General features: G+C 47.2%; 1 protein-coding gene across 1 annotated transcript in view; it reads left to right on the forward strand.

Moving 5' to 3' along the window:
* Positions 1 to 1,123: 1,123 nt before the first annotated feature.
* Positions 1,124 to 24,405, forward strand: part of sdc2 (syndecan 2) — a 151,025-nt gene continuing 127,743 nt past the window's right edge. The window contains exons 1-2 of the mRNA XM_059985252.1: positions 1,124 to 1,280; positions 1,408 to 1,643. Coding sequence (XP_059841235.1) covers positions 1,587 to 1,643 — 57 coding nt within the window. The 5' untranslated portion in view covers positions 1,124 to 1,280; positions 1,408 to 1,586. The remainder of the gene's footprint in view (positions 1,281 to 1,407; positions 1,644 to 24,405) is intronic.

Below are 24,405 nucleotides of genomic sequence, written 5' to 3' on the forward strand. Positions count from 1 at the left end.
TGGCACTTCCCCAGATCCCCAGCATAGTGTTCTGGTTCAGGTATGTGTGGCTCCCTTGCGGGGGTGTTGCTGACATGTAGGGGGTTGCCACTACAGGCTGTCTGTGCTGATTAGACATAGACAGGGTTCCAGGAGTGGATGGGGTAAAACGAGTGGATACACGGTCCACCTGGTCACTGATCTTCGTTACGTTAGCAGACAGGGAACGGAGGTTCTTCACGACATCCTGGAGAAGTTGATCGTGCAGACCCAGTAGGGAGCCCTGGCTGGCGAGGGTGTTTGTGTCTGTTGGGTTCATTATGGCCAGATCATTCTGTTGCAATGAGTGAATGAGGCGAACCCAAGTGCAGGACAGAGGCACGGAGATTGAGTTGGGTACTTACACGGACGTGAATGTTGGACAACAAACAGGAGGGACCTTGACACAGAGAGAAGGGGTTTCACAGGTAAACCCTAAAACTGGAGTAAAACTTAGAACACATGGTTCTAAGCGGCTGGGAAACGTTAATCACCGCACAGGCAAAACCAACGATCTGGCAACTAGCAGTTGTGATGCCGGGGTTCTTACACTGCAGGTCCTGTTGGAAACCAGGTGTGCTGTCATCAAAGAAAATTAGGAGTAATTGGGAAATTAATGGTCGGAACTGTGGCACAATCAAATGAAATTAGATGAAAATAGGGAATAACCGACCAGGATCGTGACAATGAGGAGTAATTTCTTTATGCAGAGAGTGGTGAATCTGTGGAATTCTTTGCCACAGGCAGCTGTGGAGACCAAATCTTTATGGCAGAGGTCGATAGATTCTCGATTGGTCGGGGCAAGAATGGATAAGGAGAGAAGGCAGGAGATTGGGGCTGAGAGGGAAATGGATCAGCCATGATGAAATGGTGGAGCAGACTCGATGGGCCAAATGGCCTAATTCTGCTCCCATGTCTAATGGTAGAACACAAAAAGCCTTATAATAAAGCAGGTTTTTTCGATGTTTCGGGGCGAGACGCTTTTCGGACAGGAAAAGAGCGGACCTGATCTGTGTTGCAGCTGCGGTAAGTTTCTCTTTGCATCTGTGCACACGTGGTGTACTCTTGCGTCCATGTAGGACATTGTGGAGGTTGGAAAGCCGCCGGCCCGGCCTCACCGCGACCTGCAGACTGCGCTGCCGAGCCGCCGTCAATCACGGGCTGCCCTCCCCAAAGCGCTCGGCATCGTTGCGCACGCATCGGCTCCGAGTGGATCCCAGCAAAGCCCCCGGCGTGCAGGCTCTTGCTCCGACACCACTTAGGTAAGGGCTGTCTGTCTCTGATCATCTGTGGCGAAGGCAGCGCCCGCTGTCTGCATTCAGCTCGGCTCTCTCTCTGTTTTCTATATAAAATGCAAAGTTCTCTTACGCATCTGCTCTGATTAATCAGGGGGAAGCTGAGATTGCGAAGGGAAGAAGTCCGCGGAAGAATATTCTCCGAAGAAGGAGCCTAGGGGGTATAGAAGGAACGAGGTGGTGCTCTGTGTTAGCGGGAGGGAGGCGAGGTGAAGCCCGACGAGTCGGATCCCTGCAGCCCGTGTGGCACCGGAGAGCGGCGGCGGCGGCACCATGAACGGCTGGATCCTACTCACGCTGGGACTCTGTACACTGACTAACGGCGAGCTGGTAAGTGGCCGGCAGAGTAAATCCCTGGATCGGACAGGAGACGATAAGGGGAAGCATTTAGTGTCCACACTCACTGAAATGGTAATCTGTCTCTTACCAAATCCATTTACAATCGAATATAAACTTATTGCCCTCACTGCGTCTCCCAACTCTGCCCGTGTGCCTGGAGATTTAAGTTGTTTCTGATTAATTTTCGAAGAGGCTTTGTCCCGTCCAGGGTGGCAGCCGCAGGCTGAAGTGTGTTGAGAGTAAGCGGGAATGTGGCGCTCTTTAATCCCGGGCAGTTTGCAGTTTGACCTGAGGCTGTGTGAAGGAGAAAGCGGCGCCTCATTCCCGCACCTTTGCTGCTGGCCGAGGGGAGCTGGGCAAGTCCGCGAGTTGGAGGGACGAAGGTCCGGAACTAAGAGATGCAGAGACAAGTTTCTAATGAGTGTGTGTGTCCGTGAGTGTGTGTGTGTGTCTGTGAGTGAGTGTGTGTGTCCGTGAGTGTGTGTGTGTGTGTGTGTGTGAGAGAGAAAAAACACGAACACACACAGGTGGGATGTTTACTTGGACTGACTATCCGAATCCTTTAGATGGCGCGGGAGGTTTTTAATATTTCTCGCTTTTGTACGTAAATCACACGGTTGGTTCATGGTGCAGGGCTGCAGATGTTTACCACAGCACCCAGTGGTTTCCACAGTGTCCTTATCTACTTAATGCCCCTTTACAAAGCCGTTCTAAAATTAACAAAATCAAAGTGGATTCAAGATTAAATTGTGTTTTCTTTTGGGGAAGCAGTATCTATTCCGATGACATTTATATCATGTTCTTTCACAAAACTCTTCAGTGGCGTTACATTTCATCTGTAATTTTTAAAAATCTGCAGTTTGTCAATGGATCTGTCACAATGAGGAGCCAGCTCTAAGTGTTTCGCACAGCAAAGTGCTCAGAGATGAAGTAAAGGGTGTCAGAAATCATTCCGATTACTACAGTTTTTATAAGGAGTTCGGAGACAGGGACGGGGAGACAGATGGGAGAGGGAAAAGGGGGAAAGGGAGAGATAGGGGAGGAGGGGTGAGAGAAGTGGGTGTGTGGTGAGGACGGAGGGAGAGAGAGTCATGTTAACTTTCCAAGAAGTGAACTGACCGAACTCGAACAATCCCGTTGCGAACTGCTTTCCAGTCCGTTGGACATCATGGCTTGTTTTGCCGAAAGTAATGTGGTTGAACAATTGCAAAATTATCAGTACTCCAAATCAACAATCTTGGTTTTCAAAGATGAAAACGGATTTCTAATTATGGTTTGGCTGATCATGTGTGCGAGAGACGTGTAGCAGGCGATTTGGAAATATGCATCCCGGTAGAGAAGGTGGAAATCTCGAAGTCCTTGGCCAGACGCTAGCTGTGGGACTCTTGTCTCAGCAGATGAGAGCTGGGCTGTACACAAGAACAACGCGTGCCTCTCAGGAGGAACGCGGCAGGTCAGGCAGCATTTATGGAAATGAATAAACAGTCGACGTTTCGGCCCATACCCTTATCCAGGGCTGGAAATGAGAGGGAGAAGCCAGAATGCAGCTGGGTTTACAGACAGATCAGCCATGATCTTATTGATCATGGGGCAGGCTCGACGGGCCGAATGGCCTACTTCTGCTCCTATTTCTTATGTTCTTATGTAGAATCAGAATCGGTCTATCGTCTCTTTCAGTCCAGATGAAGGGGCTTGGCCCAAAACATTCACCCCGTGGAGGCTACCTGACATCAAAGACCATAAGACAGAGGAGCAGAGTGAGGCTATTCGGTCCATCGAGTCTGCTCTCCCATTCCATCATGGCTGATTTATTATGCTTTTTGACCCCTTTTTTCTGCTGTCTCCCTGTAATCCCTTTGATGCCTATCAGCCTCACCTTTAAACATACCCAATGATTTGGCCTCCACAGCCAGTTGTGGCAATGGATTCACCACCCTCTGGCTAAAGAAGTTCCCTCTCGTCTGTGTTCTAGTTGGATGTCCCTCCATTCCGAGGCTGTGTCCTCTGGTCCTAGACTCTCCCACCATCCTCTCTATGTCCATTCTGTCTCGGCCTTTCAATTTTTGTTGTTCTAAGCTACAGCGAATACAGGTCAGGGCCGTCAAATGCTCCTTATACAGCACATTAACCCTTTCATTACCAAAATTATTCTCAGGAACCTCCTCTGAACCCTCTCCAATGCCAGCACATCGTTTCATAGATAAGGGGCCTGAAATTGCTGACAATACAGTCTGACCAATGCCTTATAAAGCTTCAGGTGGCAATATTTATCATCTCTGACAGAGGTTGAATACAATGGATCTGTACAACTGTTATTACTACATTGTGCATGAAGTTCTGTCTCTCGTTTGCACTTGAAATCTGCCCAGCCGTCAGTGCCTAGGACATGGGAGCAGAATTGCGCCAGCTTTGCCATTTCATCATGGCTGATCCATTTCCCTCTCAACCCCATGACCATACACTTCATAACACCGTATTCCATCTGCCACTTCCTTGCCTATTCTCCTAAGTCCTTCTGTAGCCTCTCTGCTTCCTCAAAACTTCCTGCCCTCTGCCTATCTTCATATCACCTGCAAACTTTGTAACAAAGCCAGCACTGCATCATACAAATCATTAACATACAACATTAAAAGAGGTGCTCCCTGTGGAACACCACTAAGCCACTGGTGGCCAACCAGAAAAGGCTCCCTTTATTCCCACTCTGCCTCCTGCCAAACAGCCACTGCTTTACCCATGCCAGAATCTTTCCTGTAATACCATGGGCTCATATTTGCAAAGCAGGGTCATATCCTACTGAACAGCCTCAAGTGTGGCACCTTGTCAAAGACCTTCTGAAAATTCAAATACAACATAAATTCATTCCACCGAGATGCAACACTGAGCGTCACAGGAAGTCGTTCCTGCCTGTGGCCATCAAACTTTACAACTCCTCCCTCGGAGTGTCAGACACCCTGAGCCAATAGGCTGGTCCTGGATTTATTTCCACGGAATAATTTACTTATTATTTAATTATTTATGATTTTCTATTGCTATATTTCTACACTATTCTTGGTTGGTGTGACTGTAACAAAACCCAATTTCCTCAGGATCAAGAAAGTATGTCTGTCTGTCTGTCTGAATCTCCTTTGTCCACCCTGCTTGTTATTTCTTCAAAGAATTCTAACAGATTTGTCAGGCAAGAATTTCTCCTAAGGAAACCATGCTGACTACAACCTATTTTTCCATGTGCCTCTTAAGTACTCCAAAACCACGTCTTTTAATAATCGACCCCAACATCTTCCCAACCTCTGACGTCAGGCTACGTGGCCTATAGTTTCCTTTCTTCTGGATCCCCCTCTTTTTGAAGAGTGGAGTGCCAGTTGCAAATTTCCAGCCATCTGGAACCATTCCAGAATCTAGTGATTCTGGAAACATTATTGCTAATGTCTCCACAATCTCTTCAGCCACATTGAAGAGCTGCAGTTCCAGTTTCTCACCACGTTGTCATCGATCTGTATCTCCGGAAATCGCCACGTTGTCATCGATCTGTATCTTTGGTTTCTCACCACGTTGTCATCGAGCTGTATCTTCGGTGTCTCACGTTGTCTGAGGATCTGTAGTTCCGGTTTCTCACCACATTGTCATCGAGCTGTATCTTCGGTTTCTCACCACGTTGTCATCGAGCTGTATCTTCGGTTTCTCACCACGTTGTCATCGAGCTGTATCTTCGGTTTCTCACCACGTTGTCATCGAGCTGTATCTTCGGTTTCTCACCACGTTATCGAGCTGTATCTTCGGTGTCTCACATTGTCTGAGGATCTGTAGTTCCGGTTTCTCACCACATTGTCATCGAGCTGCAGCTTGATGCACTTTATGCAGATGTGGTTATCCGGGAGACTGGAGGCCCAGAATTCCCACATCAGGACACAGCCCCTGCGGTCATTCCCACTGCTCTAAGTACTAACAGATAAAGATGAAGAAAAAGAAACTTGCCCAAGTCTGTTGTTGCCGAAGCCTTCCCAGTCTAATACTGGTCCACTCACACAGTGGCAGTTCCGCTTGTCACTGTCTTATTTTTATTTGCCCTTGTTAATGAATCACTATTTGATTGGGCTGCTGGAAAAATGCTGAAAGCCCGCAACCCCTCCTGTTTTAAATCTCACTCACAGACCTGTGAGTTGCTTCCTTTTTCTCCCAGTTCAATTGGGCCACCAGAGAATCACTAAGAGCCTGTGTATGCTTAGTTACCTGGCTGATGAATCCTAAACTTCTAGGTAGGGTTCCATCCTATTTGTGATATTTTATAAATGACTTGGATGAGGAAGTGGAAGGGTGGGTTAGTAACTTTGCTGATAACATTAAAATTGGTAGAGTTGTGGATAGTGTAGGAGGTTGTTGTAGGTTACAATGGGACACTGATAAGATGCAGAGCTGGGCTGAGAAATAGCAGATGGAGTTCAACCTGGAAAAGTGAAGTGATTCATTTCGGAAAGTTGTATTTCAAGATGTTGAAGATTATTTAATGTTCGTTCCAATGCACAAATGTAAAGGAGATCAAAATAATTGTTACTGCAGATCAAATGCAGCACATAAAAAGCAATAAGATGACAAATGCATTAGTAAAAGTTCACAATAAATATAGGTAGTTTAGTTAGTTTCTTAGTCACAGCCTCACAGAGGACAATGAGATTTCAGTGCTGCTCTGTTCAGTTCAGAATGACTACATTCTAAATAACGTCTAGTGACATCTAAATTACAACTGAATGCACAACAAACACCTGAACTGCAGCATCAACAGCCCTGGGGAAAGAGCTGTTTTCAGTCTGGATGTCCAGGAAGAGATGTTTCTGTGTCTCCTGCTGGATGGTTGGAGATGGTTGCCGTAGATTCTTTCCATATCTGGTAGTGTTGGTCTGTGCAGTCTTGGTGACTTGTTAAGCTAATATACTCGACACAGAACGAATGTATGTCCATAAAGCAACACTAGGCACAGGAGTGTCTGTACAAACGGTGACTCTGACAGGAAATGATAAAGTAGTGGTGTTTGGGGGTGTAGAGGGTGGGTTAGTGTGTGGAGGTGTTGATCAGCCTTACTGCTTGGGGAAAGTAACTGTTTTTTGTGTCTGGTGTGGATGTTACGTAGCCTCCTCCCTGATGGGAGTGGGACAAGCAGTCCATGAGCAGGGTGGGGGGATTCTTCATGATGTTACTGGCCTTTTTCCAGCACAGAATACAATCATGCTTCTTAACAGTCTGGAGGGACATAAATAGATCTTAGGCTCCACTTCCACAGATCCCTCAAAACTGATGTCCAAGCTGAAAATCAGCTTAAGAAGTGGTATGATGTGTTCTAAAGTGCAGTGTTTCATGTTCTGTGTTCTAAAATTTGGCACGTCAATGGCAGGGGGTGGGAGGGGTGACCCTACTGGAGGCTTTAACTGTCTCGTCTTTGTGTTTATGACATTTTATTCACCATTAAGAGAAGTCATCTGTGTGTAGTATGGAGCTGAATGTTTCTTGTTTGAATCCTGTTATCCCTGTGTGTAGGGCAGTATCTCAAAGTATATTTAACTGGGAAAACTGGCAGTGAGTGCAATCGCTTTACACTGCTGTTGGAGGTTCAATTCCCACTGCTGTCTGTAAGGACTTTGTAGGGTCTCCCTGTGACCCTGTCAGTTTCCTCCGGGTGGTCTGGATTTCTCCACCACTCCGGATTAGGGTCAGCGAGTTGTGAGCACACTGGGAACACGGCAATGATTCTGAGCTGATTTGATCTGTTGCAAACAACATATTTAATTGTATGTTTTAATGTTTCGGGGTCCGTGTGATAATCCACGCCAGGGGTGTGTGAAAAGACCTACTTGTTAATCAGTGCGGTGATGAAGATTTTGGAGTCCAGAGTTTTGCAGCAGTTTTTCTGACTTGAGGAGTGACCAGTTGGCAAGCGGCATTGCGTAAAAAGAGCGACCATTCAGTCAGGTCTGCATTCAGGATTTAAAAGGCAGAGCTTCGAGCCAGTTTTCTCTGAGTTGGACAATCCACACCAGGGGTGAGTGAAAAGGACTACATTTTATTCAGGGCAGTGGTCGAGATTTCTAAAGAGAAACTTCATGGCAGTTATCCTGATTTGAGGAGCAACCAATCATATAACCATATAACAATCACAGCACGGAAACAGGCCATCTTGGCCCTCCTAGTCCGTGCCGAACTCTTAATCTCACCTAGTCCCACCTACCCGCACTCAGCCCATAACCCTCCACTCCTTTCCTGTCCATATACCTATCCAATTTTACCTTAAATGACACAACTGAACTGGCCTCTACTACTTCTACAGGAAGCTCATTCCACACAACTATCACTCTCTGAGTAAAGAAATACCCCCTCGTGTTTCCCTTAAACTTCTGCCCCCTAACTCTCAAATCATGTCCTCTCGTTTGAATCTCCCCTACTCTCAATGGAATCAGCCTGTTCACGTCAACTCTATCTATCCCTCTCAAAATTTTAAATACCTCGATCAAATCCCCCCTCAACCTTCTACGCTCCAATGAATAGAGACCTAACTTGTTCAACCTTTCTCTGTAACTTAATTGCTGAAACCCAGGTAACATCCTAGTAAATCGTCTCTGCACTTTCTCTAATTTATTGATATCTTTCCTATAATTCGGTGACCAGAACTGCACACAATATTCCAAATTTGGCCTTACCAATGCCTTGTACAACTTTAGCATTACATCCCAACTTCTGTACTCAATGCTTTGATTTATAAAGGCCAGCGTTCCAAAAGCCCTCTTCACCACCCTATCTACATGAGACTCCACTTTTAGGGAACTATGCACAGTTATTCCTAGATCTCTCTGTTCCTCTGCATTCCTCAATGCCCTACCATTTACTCTGTATGTTCTATTTGGATTATTCCTGCCAAAATGTAGAACCTCACACTTCTCAGCATTAAACTCCATCTGCCAACGTTCAGCCCATTCTTCTAACCGGCATAAATCTCCCTGCAAGCTTTGAAAATCCACCTCATTATCCACAACACCTCCTACCTTATTATCATCGGCATACTTACTAATCCAATTTACCACCCCATCATCCAGATCATTTATGTATATTACAAACAACATTGGGCCCAAAACAGATCCCTGAGGCACCCCGCTAGTCACCGGCCTCCATCCCGATAAACAATTATCCACCACTACTGTCTGGCATCTCCCATCTAGCCACTGTTGAATCCATTTTATTACTCCAGCATTAATACCTAACGACTGAAACTTCTTAACTAACCTTCCATGTGGAACTTTGTCAAAGGCTTTGCTGAAGTCCATATAGACTACATCCACTGCCTTACCCTCATCAACATTCCTCGTAACTTCTTCAAAAAATTCAATAAGGTTTGTCAAACATGACCTTCCACGCACAAATCCATGCTGGCTACTTCTAATCAGATCCCGTCTATCCAGATAATTATAAATACTATCTCTAAGAATACTTTCCATTAATTTACCCAGCACGGATGTCAAACTGACAGGTCTATAATTGCTAGGCTTCCTTCTAGAACCCTTTTTAAACAATGGAACCACATGTGCAATACGCCAATCCTCCGGCACAATCCCCGTTTCTAATGACATATTAAAGATCTCCGTCAGAGCTCCTGCTATTTCTACACAAACTTCCCTCAAGGTCCTGGGGAATATCCTGTCAGGACCCGGAGATTTATCCACTTTTAAATTTCTTAAAAGCGCCAGTACCTCCACCTCTTTAATTGTCATAGGTTCCATAACTTCCTTACTTGTTTCCCACACCTTAGACAATTCAATATCCTTCTCCTTAGTGAATACCGAAGAGAAGAAATCATTCAAAATCTCCCCCATCTCCTTCGGTTCCACACATAGCTGACCACTCTGATTCTCTGAGGGGCCAATTTTATCCCTCACTATCCTCTTGCTTTTAATATAACTGTAGAAACCTTTCGGATTTACTTTCACCTTATTTGCCAAACCAACCTCGTATCTTCTTTTAGCTTTTCTAATCTCTTTCTTAAGATTCCTTTTACATTCTTTATACTCCTCGAGCAATTCCTTTACTCCATGCTGCCTATATCTATTGTAGACATCCCTCTTTTTCCGATCCAAATTTCTAATATCCCTTGAAAACCATGGTGCTCTCAAACCTTTAACCTTTCCTTTCACCCTAACAGGAACATAAAGATTCTGTACCCTCATAATTTCACCCTTAAATGACCTCCATTTCTCTATTACATCCTTCCCATAAAACAACTTGACCCAATCCACTCTCTCTAAATCCCTTCGCATCTCCTCAAAGTTAGCCTTTCTCCAATCAAAAATCTCAACACTAGGTCCAGTCCTGTCCTTCTCCATAATTATATTGAAGCTAATGCTATTGTGATCACTCAGCAAGAGGGGTTCATTAGAAAGGGCCAATAGGAATGATTCAGGTTGAAGTGGAGCAGCCATTCATTTGGAGTGTGTCGGGCTGTAGAGTGGCTTGGCTCATCAGGCTTGCCTGAGGTAAATTGTCTTGTAAGTTACTCTCTCCACTTCATGTTCTTCTTTCTTCATTCCTCATTTGTAGTGAGAATGGCTCCAGGGGCAGTGTTTTGTACTGTGTATGGGGTGTGGGAAGTCTGGGAGACCTCCAGTCTCCCGGAGAAATACATCTGCACCGGATGCACCGAGCTGCAGCTTGCTGACCTTTGACTCCTACGGGAGAATGAGGAGGTGATGAGAGCTGCAGGGAGGTAGTCACCCCTGGGTTGCAGGAGACAGGTAACTGGGTGACTGTCAGGAGAAGGAGGGGAAATGTACAGTCATTGCAGAGTTGCAGGAGACAGGTAACTGGGTGACTGTCAGGAGAAGGAGGGGAAATGTACAGTCATTGCAGAGTACACCTGTGGCCATTCCCCTCAATAATAGGTATGCAACTTCAGATATTGTTGAGGTGGATGAGCCACAGTGACTGGGTCTCTGGCACTGAGTCTGGTGCTGTGACTCAGAAGAACAGAGGCGAAGAGGATTGCAGGATTGACAGGAGGTTCCTTAGTTAGAGGAACAGAGATGAGGTTCTGTGGGCATCAGACAGACATCCAGATGATATCGTGTCTCCTTGGAGCCAGGATCAGGGTTGTCTCATATTGAGCCCATGGCATTCTCAAGGACAAGGGTGAGCAGCCAGAAGTCTTGGTACATATAAGCACCAATGACATAGGTAGACAAGGTGAAGAGGTCCTGAGGAGAGATTTTAGGGAGCTAGGTAGAAAATTGAAAGACAAGACCTCCAGGGTGTAATCTCTGGGTTGCTGCCTGTACCACACACTAGTGAGGGCAAGAACAGGATGATTTGGCAGGTGAATGCGGAGTTGGTGCAAGGGGCAAGGATCCAGATTTATGGATCACTGGATCTTTTCTGGGGAGGATATGACCTGTACAAAAGGGGCAGGGTACACCGGAAACTGAGGGGTCCAATATCCTTATGGGCAGATCAGCTAGATCAGATCAGGTGGATTTAAACAAATTTGGCAGGGGTTGGGAACTGGAATGATAGTGCAGAAGATGAGGTAGTTGAGTTACAAATAGAGGCAATGTGAAGTGTGACTCCTAGCACGGAGAAGCTGATGATTACAGTCAACAGGATGAGTTGCAAAGTAACAATCAGACAAAATCGAAAAGGGTGAATACAGGACTAAAAATATTATATTTTAATGTGTGCAGTGTAAAGAATAAGGGTGATAAACTTGTAGCACCCACTTACAGATTGGAATGTATGACGTTGGAGGCATCACTGAATCATGAATGAAAGAAGATTATCGCTGGGAGCTTAATGTCCAAGGATACACATTGTATTGAAAGGTCAGTCAGGTAGGCAGAGGGGGTGGTGGTGCTCAGCTGGTAAAAAATGAAATTAAATCATTAGGAAGAGGTGACAATAGGGCTGAAGGATGTTGATTAATTGTGGATGGAGCTAAGTCACTGCAAGGGTAGAAAGACTCTGGGGGTTGTATACAGACCCCAAAACAGTAGTAAGGATGTGGCTTACAAATTACAACAGGAGATAGAAAATGCATGCCAAAAGGGCAACGTTATGATCGTGATGGAGGATTTCAATATGCAGGTAGATTGGGAAAATCAGTTTGGTGCTGGGTTCCGAGAGTGCCTATGAGATGGGATTTTAGAGCAGCACGTGCTTGAGTCCACTAGGGGTTCAGTTTTTCTAGATTGGGTGTTGTGCAATGATTCAGAACTGATTCGAGCTTAAAGTGAAAGAACCCTTGGATGCAAGTGATCATAATATGATCAAATTCACCCTGAAACTTAAGAAGCTAAAGTCAGATGTATCAGTGTTACAGTGGGGTAAGGGAATTACAGAGGCTAGAGTGGGAGTAATGGGAGCTTTTTCTGGTTGGCTGCCGGTGACTAGTGGTGTTCCACAGGAGTCTGTGTTGGGATTGATTCTTTTTATGTTTTGTCGTGATTTGGATGATAGAATTGATGGTTATGTTGCAATGTTTGCAGACATTACAAAGATAGGTGGAGGGGCAGGTAGTTTTGAGGAAGTAGAGAGGCTACAGAAGGACTTAGACAAAGAAGGGGCAGATGGAATACAGTGTCAGGAAGTGTATGGTCATGCACTTCGGTAGAAGAAATGAAAGGATTGACTAGAATATAAAAGCAAGGATGTAATGTTGGGACTTTATAAAGCACTGGTGAGGCCTCGCAGAGTATTGTGAGCAGTTTCAGAAAGGACGTGCTGAAGCTGGAGAGGGTTTAAAGGAGGTTCATGAAAATGATTCCAGGATTGAATGGCTTATCATATGAAGACTGATGACTCTAGGCCTGAATTCACTGGAATTCAGAAGAATGAGGGTTGACCCAATTGAAATCTATTGAATTGTGAAATGTATTGATATGGATGTTTCCTATGGTGGGAGAGTCTAAGACCAGAATACAGGGGCGTCCTTTTAGAATGGAGATGAGGAGGAATTTCTTCAGCCAGAGAGTCCAATTTAGTAGGAGAATGAAATCATAAGAATGTAGAATAGAAGACAATGGTGTGGTAATGAGAGGTAGCTAAGAGATGTTTTACTTTGAACTTGTTTGCTGTGTAACCAAAACTATGTAGTCAGCTTTGAGTTTGCTATTTGCTATGCATGTATCCAATTTAGTAGGAGAATGAAAGCTTAAGAATGTAGAAGACAATGGTGTGTTAATGAGAGGTAGCTAAGAGATGTAGATTAGAACAGGATTAAATCAATGGGTAGAAACAATAGTGGCGGATGTACTTGTGAGACGCAACTGTAGACCGATTGGATATGCTAATGCAACTAAACCAGGAGATTGCTATAAAAAATGCTATGTACAAGGATCGGTGGGCAATCAGCGACTAGCTCAATGACTGTCTCAGCTTTGATTTGCAAATTAAAGTTTAATACTTCTTGAAGAATCTTCTGCGTCTCCTGGTCGTTCGTGGGGCAAGAAAAACCACAACATGAGGAGGAATTTCTTCAGCCAGAGGGTGGTGAATCTGTGGAATTCTTTGCCACTGGGAGCTGTGGAGGCCAAGTCTTTATGTATATTTAATGCAGGGTTTGATAGATTCTTGATTGGTCATGGCATGAAGAGATATGCAGAGAAGGCAGGAGATTCGGGCTGAGAGCAAAATTGGATCAGTCACGGTGAAATGGCAGACAAATGTCCTAATTCAGCTCCTATATCTTATGGTCTAATCACTGTCAACTTTGAAGTCAAATCACCTCTGATAGGTAAATATTTTATGGTTGGTAGCTCATTTCAGCCCCACCAGGTGGCACAGAGAGGCTTCTGCTTCTGCTTGCCCCCAATACTGTTTGTGTTGGGGAGGAGGAGGTAGTTTAACTGTGTGCACTGATTTAGCAACTCCTTAATTTGTAGAGCTTTGAAACCTCAGCTTTGTGTTGGTACTTACTGCATGTACAGGTGCATCCAGTTCAAACAAGTGTTTGGTGGAATATTTTAGAAAAATTTTGTATCTGGAAATTACATAAGTCACACAACTGTACATCTTTTGGCCATTTTTCATAGACCTAGAAATTAAGCTTTTGCAGCAAGATTTTGGAGTGATTGAATCCAAAATGATTGAATGAGATTTCCCTTCAATAGAATTATAAAATAATCTTTAAATTAAAGGAATTTCAATAAATTGATTCCGAATACACTCAGTGGCCACTTTATTAATTACACCAGTACACCTGCACATTAATGCAAATATCTAATCATGTGACAGCAACTCAATGTAGACATGCAGACATGGTCAAGAGGGTCAGTTGTTGTTGAGACCAAACATCAGAGTGGGAAGGAAATGTGGTCTGAGTGACTTCAACCATGGAATGATTGCTGGTGCCAGACAGGGTGGTTTGAGTATCTCAGAAACTGCTGATCCCCTGGGATTTTCACACACAACAATCTCTAGAGTTTACAGAGAATGGTGCAAAATATTAAAAAAACATTCAGTGAATGGCAGTTCTGAGGGTGGAAATATCTTATTTATACGAGAGATCAGAGGAGAATGGTTAGACCGGTTCAAGGTGACGGTAACTCAAATTACCACACATTACAACAGTGGTGTGCAGAAGAGCATCTCTGAACGCACAGCACGTCGAACCCTGAAGTGGACGGCTACAGCAGCTGAAGACCACGAACATATAGTCAGTGGCCCGAGTACCTAATAAAGTAGCCAATATTGCAGAGGAATGATTATAAACTTATTTTCTCAGTCCCTTCCTTTGCTCCTTTATCCCACACGTTCTTTTTCATGTTTTGTTCTATTTGGAAAATAAATTACGAAGGACTAAATTGCTGGATGTCCAGAATCGGAACGTGTGAGTCTGGTGAAATGTTACAGAACAGAAATAGGTCACTTTGCATTAATCCCGATGTAAGCCTTGTCAAACAGACTGAATTATAAAATATTATAGTATACAAGAAACAATTGAGCCTGTTTTTTTTGGAAAATGCTCTGTTTTCTTATTTAAAAAAATTATTGATTCCTTTAATTTCAAAGGTAATTAAAATCTTGATAATTCTGAGTGTGTAATGACTGGAGTTTAGAAGCAAGCGCAGTCCCAGAGGTACAGTACGTTAACCCAATCATTCCTGGCATCATTCTCGTGAACCTTTTCTGGACCCCCTCCAAAAGGCTGTACATAATCTGGATCAGGATTATAACTAACGGAATGTGTTTTTCCCTTTCCCTTTCCAAATTAAAATGCTTGCATATTAATGAATTGGGAATTGAATTGAATTGACTTTATTTCTTACATCCTTCACATACACGAGGAGAGTGTTATGAAGAATGCCTGTTGAGGAGAGGTTGAGTGAGCTCGGTCTTTTCTCTTTGAGATGAACGAGGTTGAGAGGTGACTTGATAGAGATGTACAAGATGATATGAAGTATAGATCAAGTGGACAGTAAGAGACTTTTTCCCGGTGTGGAAATGTATAAAAGCAGAGGGACTAAATTTTAAGGCGTTAGGAAGAATATAGAGAGGGGGATGTCAGACATGTGGAAGGCTCCCTTAGTTACCATCGACATTGCTCTATTTAAACTCATGGCAATGGAACCGTGCTAAAACATATTTTACAAACTCTTTGCAAATGTTTTGATCTTCCTATCATCACAGAGTGGTGAATCTGTGGAATTCGTTGCCACAGACAGCTGTGGAGGCCAAGTCATGATGTATATTTAAGGTAGAAATTGATAGATTCTTGATTAGTCAGGGCATGAAGGGATATAGGACAAAGTTCGGAGATTGGGACTGAGAGGAAAACTGGATCAGCCATGATGAAAAGGCAGGCAGACTCGATGGGCCAAATGGCCTAATTCTGCTCCTATTATGGATTTTTAACACTCATTAGCTGTTGAGGTTGACTAGAGAGAGGGAGAGGGAACCTAATTAGTCAACAGCGAGGTACTGGATTCCCTTTGCCTTTTTGTGGAAATGTGTTTTGTAGAGACTTTGACGCTTGGTCTATAATCATAGAAAGTTGTGTGGGTCCTCCCATTGTGCCATGTTTGAAGTAGTGAAACTGTTGTTGTGAGGTTAACCGTGGAGTTAATTTGTTCCCAGAGGTTGGTTTTGCTACAATTTGGGGTTAGTTTGTGAAAGGGCAGCAGTGAGTTATAATCGGAACGGGTGTTTCACTCTCCCTTTCCAAGTTAAAATTTAAGAGACTCGTGGGTTAGTACGTGGATGCTAGAAGAATGTGAGAGGGAAGGGTTCGATTGATCATGGAGTAGGCTAAAAATTTGGTACAATGTAGTGGGCCGAAGGGCCTGTATTGTGCTGTAATGTTCTATTTCTCTGTAAGGGTCAGTTGAAGATTTTACATTTTGATCCTTTATCATAAATCTTATTCCCTCATTGCTATTTGGTTAGGATCCTGTGAAGTTGCAGGTGATGGAGGAAGGGATGTTGGTGAGGGAAGGGGATCTTGAGGTCATATTTGTGTTGTCAGAGCTTGAGGGATATAGAATCAGAATCATGTTTATAATCAAACCATAAATATAGGAGCAGAACTAGTCCATTCGGCCCATCAAGTCTGTTCTACCATTCCATCAAGTCTGATCTGTTATCCCTCTTGACCCCATTCTCTTGCCTTCTCCCTGTCACCTCCTGGGACCATGCTGGATATTGACGCAAGCGACACATTTCACTGTCATGTGACCATCGAAACAGTGAAATGCATCATCGTTGTTTCGCTCTTTCGATGTACTGTACATATAGAGCTGATCTCCATCTTTACTCAAAGAATTTAGAATCAGGTTGAGTTACATCTGATTGGGTGGCATGGTAGCTTGTGAGCAGATCAGGCTTCAATTCCTGCTGCTTCCCGTACATCTCCCAGTGACCATGTGGGTTTCCTCCCACTTTCCAGAGATGTACAGGTTAGGGTTTGTGAGCTGTGGGCCCCGGCAGGGTGGTGACACTTGTAGGCTGCCCCCAGCATGTCTTCGCTGATCTGAGTGACGCAAGTGACGTGTGTTTGCATCTACATAAAACTTGGCCAAGGCGGGGGGCGAAGCGCACGTTCGCTGTATATTTCACAAAAAAATGTGCTACTGGGCTCACTTTCAAGGTCTCATGTTCTCAGTATTATTTTATTTATTATTAGTTTTTAGTGTTAGCAGTTTGTTTTCATTTACACAGTATCAGTCTTTGTTATTGGGTAGTTTTTCATTGATCCTATTGTATTTCCTTGTTCTACTGTGAATGCCTGCAAGAAAATTAACTCAGGGTGACAAGTATGTAGTTCGATAAATTTACTTCGAACTTTTTTTTAGGATCTACCCTGAAAATCAGAAGTAGAAAGATAGGCCATTTAATTGGTGATTTAAATTTGGATGACTGAAATTGTTACTGGAGACGGTGTCCTTTCTGATGCAAATGTCTGCTCTGTGGGAGCTTGTCCTTACTGCATTTCTGGTACGGGAAATGTTCTTGTTCCACTCTTTGGAGCAAGTTTTCTAGAAGAGTCTTGAAACTTCAGCCTGATGGTTTTCAACACGTAAATGAGATTTTTTTGCTGGTGGTTGTATTAATTGTAAATGGTCTTTTCCTGCCTTTTAAACTGTAAATACATTTAATGCGAATGGTCTTTTACAAATCCTGTTAAGATTCAAGATTTTAATGTCATTTCCAGTCACAAGTGTAAAGGAGAATGAAATAATTGTTACTCCGGATCCGATGCAGCACAAAAAACCCACAGTAAGATGAAAAACACATGATCTTACTGGCCCTTTTCCGGCACCTTCTGTATCTATGTCTTTGAGAGTGGGTAGCTGGTGCCGGAGATGCACTCCGACTATCCATTGTAGTATACGCTGCAGTGCAGTTTCTGTAGCAGGTAGTGGTGTCGCTAGTTACGGTGCTCTCTACCGTGCATCTGTAGAATGATGTGAGTATGAAGTAGAGGCATTGGTGAGCCTTCCTGATTGTGTAGGATGTGTTCCGGGATGCGACCATGGGGAGGTTGTGTATAAACCACTCCCAGGAGTTTGAAACTTCTCAGTTTCCATTGCTGTCCCACTGATGTAACGAGGGCTGTGACTGATGCAAGTTCTGAAGTCGATAACCATCTCCCTTGTCTTGTTGACATTGAGGAACCGGTTCTTTGCCATAGCATTCAGTTGTTAGTTCAGTGTTGAAAGTAAAGGTTGGAAGGAGCTCTTTTTGGTAAATAACATCACAAACAACCAGACTGTCTGATAGTCTTACACCAAAATTCAAATTGATTTTGTACATTCAGAACATGTATCTCTGGTTCAGAATTTGGATTTCTTGTATGACTGTGTTTCCGTGCATGAGAACCCACCCACCGTGCCTTTTGAAGTTTACAAGCAGTCTTGAGAACACCACTGAACACACAACTTGTGAAGTGTATTTGCTGTTTGTATACCTGTGCCATTTTTCTTTGTCCTACTGTGAATGCCTGCAAGAAAATGGGTGCCACAATAGCGCAGCGCAGCACGATGCTATCGGAGTTTGGAGATAAATTATGGCGCCACCTGTAATGAGTTTGAAGGTCCTCCCTGCGACTGCGTGTGTTTCCTCTGGGTGCTCCGGTTCCCCCCACAGTCCAAAGACGTATCGGTTAGGAGGGTAATGGGTCATTGTAAATTGCCCTGTGATTAGATTAGGCGAGGGTTGAAACAGCTGTGTTGCTGGGCTGGGCAGCTTGTTGGACTGTTAACACTGAATCTAAGAGGAGTTTCTGGTGACATATACGTATGATTTAGTTTGAACTTTGCAGATAGTAGGTGGAGGGGCAGGTAGTGTTGAGGAAGCAGGGTGACTGCAGAAGGACTTGGACAGATTGTGAGAAAGGGCAAAGAAGTGGCAGATGGAATATAACGTAGGGAAGTGCATGGTCATGCATTTGGCGGAAAGAATAAAGGTGGAGATTATTTTCTAAATGAGGCAAGAATTTGGACATCAGAGGTGCAAAGTGACTTGGGAGTCCTCGTGCAGGATTCCCTAAAAGTTAACTTAAATATGAGCTTTATTTGTCACATGTACATTGAAATATTCACTCAAATGTGCTGTTCACATCGACAGTCAATGGAGTCTGAGGATGTGCTGGGGCAGTTTCTGGCACCAACACAGCATACGGACAACCTACTAAGCTCTACATCTTTGGAATGTAGGGGGAAACCGTGGCACCCAGAGGACACCCACATGGTCGTGGGGGGGATGTAGACACTCCTTACAGACAGCGGTGGGAATTAAACCCGGGCACTGTGATAGCTTTATGCTGACCACTGATTGCAGTGCCTGTGAATGGAGAGCATGACGTTTCAGGTCAGAATCAGAGTCAGGTCTAACATCACCGTGGTGAAATCTGTGGTTTTGTTGCTGCAGTACATTGATAATACAAACTATGAAATTGTAATAAGAAGTATATAATGAAATTAACTTTCTACTGCAAAGAGAGAGCAAAAGAGGAATAAAACCTAGTGAGGTCGTGTCAGAAATCCCTCAATTCCGTGGGGATAACTTCACTCACTTTCAAGGAGCCTTCATCTCCTGTACTTGTTTTTTATTTTGCTATTTACTATGAGGTTTTACTTCTTTTGTATTTGCATGGTGTGTTACCTTTTGCACAATATTCCTGTTCGGTGTGCTCTTTCATTGATTCTATTGTGTTCCATGGATTTATATGAATTCCTGTGAGAAAATCAATTGTAGGGTTGTATATGGTGATATATATGCTCTTGTACTTTGAAATCTGATGGCAGAGGGAAGAAGCTGTTCCTGAAACGTTGTGTGTGTGTCTTCAGGCTCCTGAACCTCCTCCCTGATGGTAGCAATGAGAAGAGGGCATGTCCGGGGTGATGGTGGTCCTTAATGAAAATTTTTATCATATTTTGTTTTAAGTTGAATTCGAATTTTACAAGTTGTCCAATGGACTTTGAACATTGTCTGCATTATTGACCAGACCTGAGTTACTAATTCAGCAGCATATCTATTACACAATCACTTATCGGCCAAACCTTGAAATTGCAGGTCACCACAAGTCGCTTCTGCCAATATTGATTTTCTTCACTAACTGTGGATGACCTTTAATTCAGATTGGGCGACCTGGTTGTCTGACGGTTAGAACAGCGCTGTTACATGTTGGGGCATTGGAGTTGAGAGTTTAGTCCTGGTATCCCCTGTAATGAGTCTGTCCGTCATCCCCCGTGACCCGTCTCTGTCCGTCGTCCCCCGTGACCCGTCTCTGTCCGTCGTCCCCCGTGACGGGTCTCAGTCCGTCGTCCCCCGTGAAGGGTCTCTGTCCGTCGTCCCCCGTGACGGGTCTCTGTCCGTCGTCCCCCGTGACGGGTCTCTGTCCGTCGTCCCCCGTGACGGGTCTCAGTCCGTCGTCCCCCGTGACGGGTCTCAGTCCGTCGTCCCCCGTGACCCGTCTCAGTCCGTCGTCCCCCGTGACCCGTCTCTGTCCGTCGTCCCCCGTGACCCGTCTCTGTCCGTCGTCCCCCGTGACCCGTCTCTGTCCGTCGTCCCCCGTGACCCGTCTCTGTCCGTCGCCCCCCGTGACCCGTCTCTGTCCGTCGTCCCCCGTGACGGGTCTCAGTCCGTCGTCCCCCGTGACCCGTCTCTGTCCGTCGTCCCCCGTGACCCGTCTCTGTCCGTCGTCCCCCGTGACGGGTCTCTGTCCGTCGTCCCCCGTGACGGGTCTCAGTCCGTCGTCCCCCGTGACCCGTCTCTGTCCGTCGTCCCCCGTGACCCGTCTCTGTCCGTTGTCCCCCGTGACGGGTCTCAGTCCGTCGTCCCCCGTGACCCGTCTCTGTCCGTCGTCCCCCGTGACCCGTCTCTGTCCGTCGTCCCCCGTGACCCGTCTCTGTCCGTCGTCCCCCGTGACCCGTCTCTGTCCGTCGTCCCCCGTGACGGGTCTCTGTCCGTCGTCCCCCGTGACGGGTCTCAGTCCGTCGTCCCCCGTGACGGGTCTCAGTCCGTCGTCCCCCGTGACGGGTCTCAGTCCGTCGTCCCCCGTGACGGGTCTCAGTCCGTCGTCCCCCGTGACGGGTCTCTGTCCGTCGTCCCCCGTGACGGGTCTCTGTCCGTCGTCCCCCGTGACCCGTCTCTGTCCGTCGTCCCCCGTGACCCGTCTCTGTCCGTCGTCCCCCGTGACGGGTCTCAGTCCGTCGTCCCCCGTGACCCGTCTCTGTCCGTCGTCCCCCGTGACCCGTCTCTGTCCGTCGTCCCCCGTGACGGGTCTCTGTCCGTCGTCCCCCGTGACGGGTCTCTGTCCGTCGTCCCCCGTGACGGGTCTCAGTCCGTCGTCCCCCGTGACGGGTCTCAGTCCGTCGTCCCCCGTGACGGGTCTCAGTCCGTCGTCCCCCGTGACGGGTCTCTGTCCGTCGTCCCCCGTGACCCGTCTCTGTCCGTCGTCCCCCGTGACCCGTCTCTGTCCGTCGTCCCCCGTGACCCGTCTCTGTCCGTCGTCCCCCGTGACCCGTCTCTGTCCGTCGTCCCCCGTGACGGGTCTCTGTCCGTCGTCCCCCGTGACGGGTCTCTGTCCGTCGTCCCCCGTGACCCGTCTCTGTCCGTCGTCCCCCGTGACGGGTCTCTGTCCGTCGTCCCCCGTGACGGGTCTCAGTCCGTCGTCCCCCGTGACGGGTCTCAGTCCGTCGTCCCCCGTGACGGATCTCAGTCCGTCGTCCCCCGTGACCCGTCTCTGTCCGTCGTCCCCGTGACCCGTCTCTGTCCGTCGTCCCCCGTGACGGGTCTCTGTCCGTCGTCCCCCGTGACCCGTCTCTGTCCGTCGTCCCCCGTGACCCGTCTCTGTCCGTCGTCCCCCGTGACGGGTCTCTGTCCGTCGTCCCCCGTGACCCGTCTCTGTCCGTCGTCCCCCGTGACGGGTCTCAGTCCGTCGTCCCCCGTGACGGGTCTCAGTCCGTCGTCCCCCGTGACGGGTCTCAGTCCGTCGTCCCCCGTGACGGGTCTCAGTCCGTCGTCCCCCGTGACGGGTCTCAGTCCGTCGTCCCCCGTGACCCGTCTCTGTCCGTCGTCCCCCGTGACGGGTCTCTGTCCGTCGTCCCCCGTGACGGGTCTCTGTCCGTCGTCCCCCGTGACGGGTCTCTGTCCGTCGTCCCCCGTGACGGGTCTCAGTCCGTCGTCCCCCGTGACCCGTCTCTGTCCGTCGTCCCCCGTGACGGGTCTCTGTCCGTCGTCCCCCGTGACGGGTCTCTGTCCGTCGTCCCCCGTGACCCGTCTCTGTCCGTCGTCCCCCGTGACGGGTCTCTGTCCGTCGTCCCCCGTGACCCGTCTCTGTCCGTCGTCCCCCGTGACGGGTCTCTGTCCGTCGTCCCCCGTGACGGGTCTCTGTCCGTCGTCCCCCGTGACCCGTCTCTGTCCGTCGTCCCCCGTGACCCGTCTCAGTCCGTCGTCCCCCGTGACCCGTCTCAGTCCGTCGTCCCCCGTGACCCGTCTCAGTCCGTCGTCCCCCGTGACGGGTCTCTGTCCGTCGTCCCCCGTGACGGGTCTCTGTCCGTCGTCCCCCGTGACGGGTCTCAGTCCGTCGTCCCCCGTGACCCGACTCTGTCCGTCGTCCCCCGTGACGGGTCTCTGTCCGTCGTCCCCCGTGACGGGTCTCTGTCCGTCGTCCCCCGTGACCCGTCTCTGTCCGTCGTCCCCCGTGACGGGTCTCTGTCCGTCGTCCCCCGTGACCCGACTCTGTCCGTCGTCCCCCGTGACGGGTCTCTGTCCGTCGTCCCCCGTGACGGGTCTCTGTCCGTCGTCCCCCGTGACGGGTCTCTGTCCGTCGTCCCCCGTGACGGATCTCAGTCCGTCGTCCCCCGTGACCCGTCTCTGTCCGTCGTCCCCGTGACCCGTCTCTGTCAGTCGTCCCCCGTGACCCGTCTCTGTCCGTCGTCCCCCGTGACCCGTCTCTGTCCGTCGTCCCCCGTGACGGGTCTCTGTCCGTCGTCCCCCGTGACCCGTCTCTGTCCGTCGTCCCCCGTGACGGGTCTCTGTCCGTCGTCCCCCGTGACGGGTCTCTGTCCGTCGTCCCCCGTGACGGGTCTCTGTCCGTCGTCCCCCGTGATGTGTCTGTCCGTCATCCCATTGGAATGTGTGGGTTTCCCAGCTGCTCTGGTTTTCTCCCACAGTCTGAAGATGTTTCAGGTACACTGTGAAGTGCCCCATGATCTTATTTGGGTGAAATTGGGACTGGGGAAGGTCGTTGTGGTGACACAGCTCAAAGAGCCTGAAGATTGAGGGTAGCAACTGTTGCCGAACCTGGTGGTGAGAGTCCTGAGGCTCCTGTACCTTCATGATGACAGCAGCGAGAAGAGAGCAGGACCTGGGTGGTGGTGGTCTCTGATGATGGGTGCTGCTGTTCTGTGGTAGTGCTCTGTGTCGATGGTGGGGAGGGCTTTACCCATGAGGGACTGCACTGTCACTGTAGGTTTCAATGTCCATGTGATAGATAAATCTGAATCTGAAATCAAATGGAGGATAACTTCTTGAAGACAGATATTTCACACTTTGATGTGACGTTGTTGGCGTGGGGACAGCAGCGCTCTGGGTCCTGAGTGTGTTTGGGTGGCTCTTCGAGGTACTGACTTAACAGAAAACTCCCTCTGCAGATCTACTGGCAGGTTCCTAACGTCAAAGAGTACAACAGCACAGGAAAAGACCCTTTGGCACATAGAATCTCTGCTCGACTTTCTCACAGCAGTGACTGGGGTTCGATTCCCACCACTGTCTGCAAGGAGTTTGTACGTTCTCTCCATGACGTTGTGGTTTCCTCTGGGTGCTCCCGTTTCCTCCCACAGTCCAAAGTCGTACTTGTTGGGGTCAGTAGGTTGCGGCCTGGGCAGCCTCCAGCACACCCTCAGACACAAACAGCGCATTTCATTGTGTGAGGCTGGTGAATTTGTTCAGTACCGTCTCATGTACAATGACAGGAATGTCCCAACTCCTGTATTCAGTACTTTGATCTATGACGGCCAATGCGGAGTCGAGGGATATGGGGAGAGGGCAGGAACGGGGTACTGATTGTGGATGATCAGTCAATGGCGGTGCAGGCTCAAAGGGCCAAGTGGCCTACTCCTTCACCTATTGTCTATGTGCCGAAAGCTTCCTTTACAACCCTATTGACCCGAAACACAGTTTTCCAGGAATTATGGACCTATCTTCCCAGGTTCCTCTGTTCTGCACAAAGTTAGACATCTTGGACATAACATCTGACTGATTTGCCCCGCTCTGTGAGAGGATAGCAATTGCCTGTTCAGAAACCAGAGCAGAGTATTCCCCAGAATTGGCCTTCCGTGTACTGTCACCGAGAGCAGCACCTCTTAACCTTCTGCATCACTCAGCGTTGTTTCTAAAGAAATGCACAGTGGAATAAAACAACTGAAAGTGAGCTGATGCAAGAGTATTTGAACATCTGTAAACTATTTTCCAAAACCACTGATCCAAGACCGACTAGAAATTATATGACGGAATCAGTGTAATTTTCCCACAATTACCAGAGGCCTCAAAGGACCAATTTTTAACAATACATTTTCCAACCCCAACCATTTAGGTCACTAATTGAGCATGATCAAGGAACTCAAAGAATTTTTAAAGATTTCCAAGTATTTCCTGATTTTGATAGGTGGGACAAGAGAATGGAAAAAAATCTGAAGGATAGGAGAATATTCTGTCATTGTTTACTCAGTGGAAAATGTGTGAAGTGATTCCCTTTGGAAAGGCAGAATACAGGGTTAATGGGAGGATT

Source organism: Hypanus sabinus, chromosome 1 (assembly GCF_030144855.1).
Source record: "Hypanus sabinus isolate sHypSab1 chromosome 1, sHypSab1.hap1, whole genome shotgun sequence".
Lineage (NCBI taxonomy): Eukaryota > Metazoa > Chordata > Chondrichthyes > Myliobatiformes > Dasyatidae > Hypanus > Hypanus sabinus.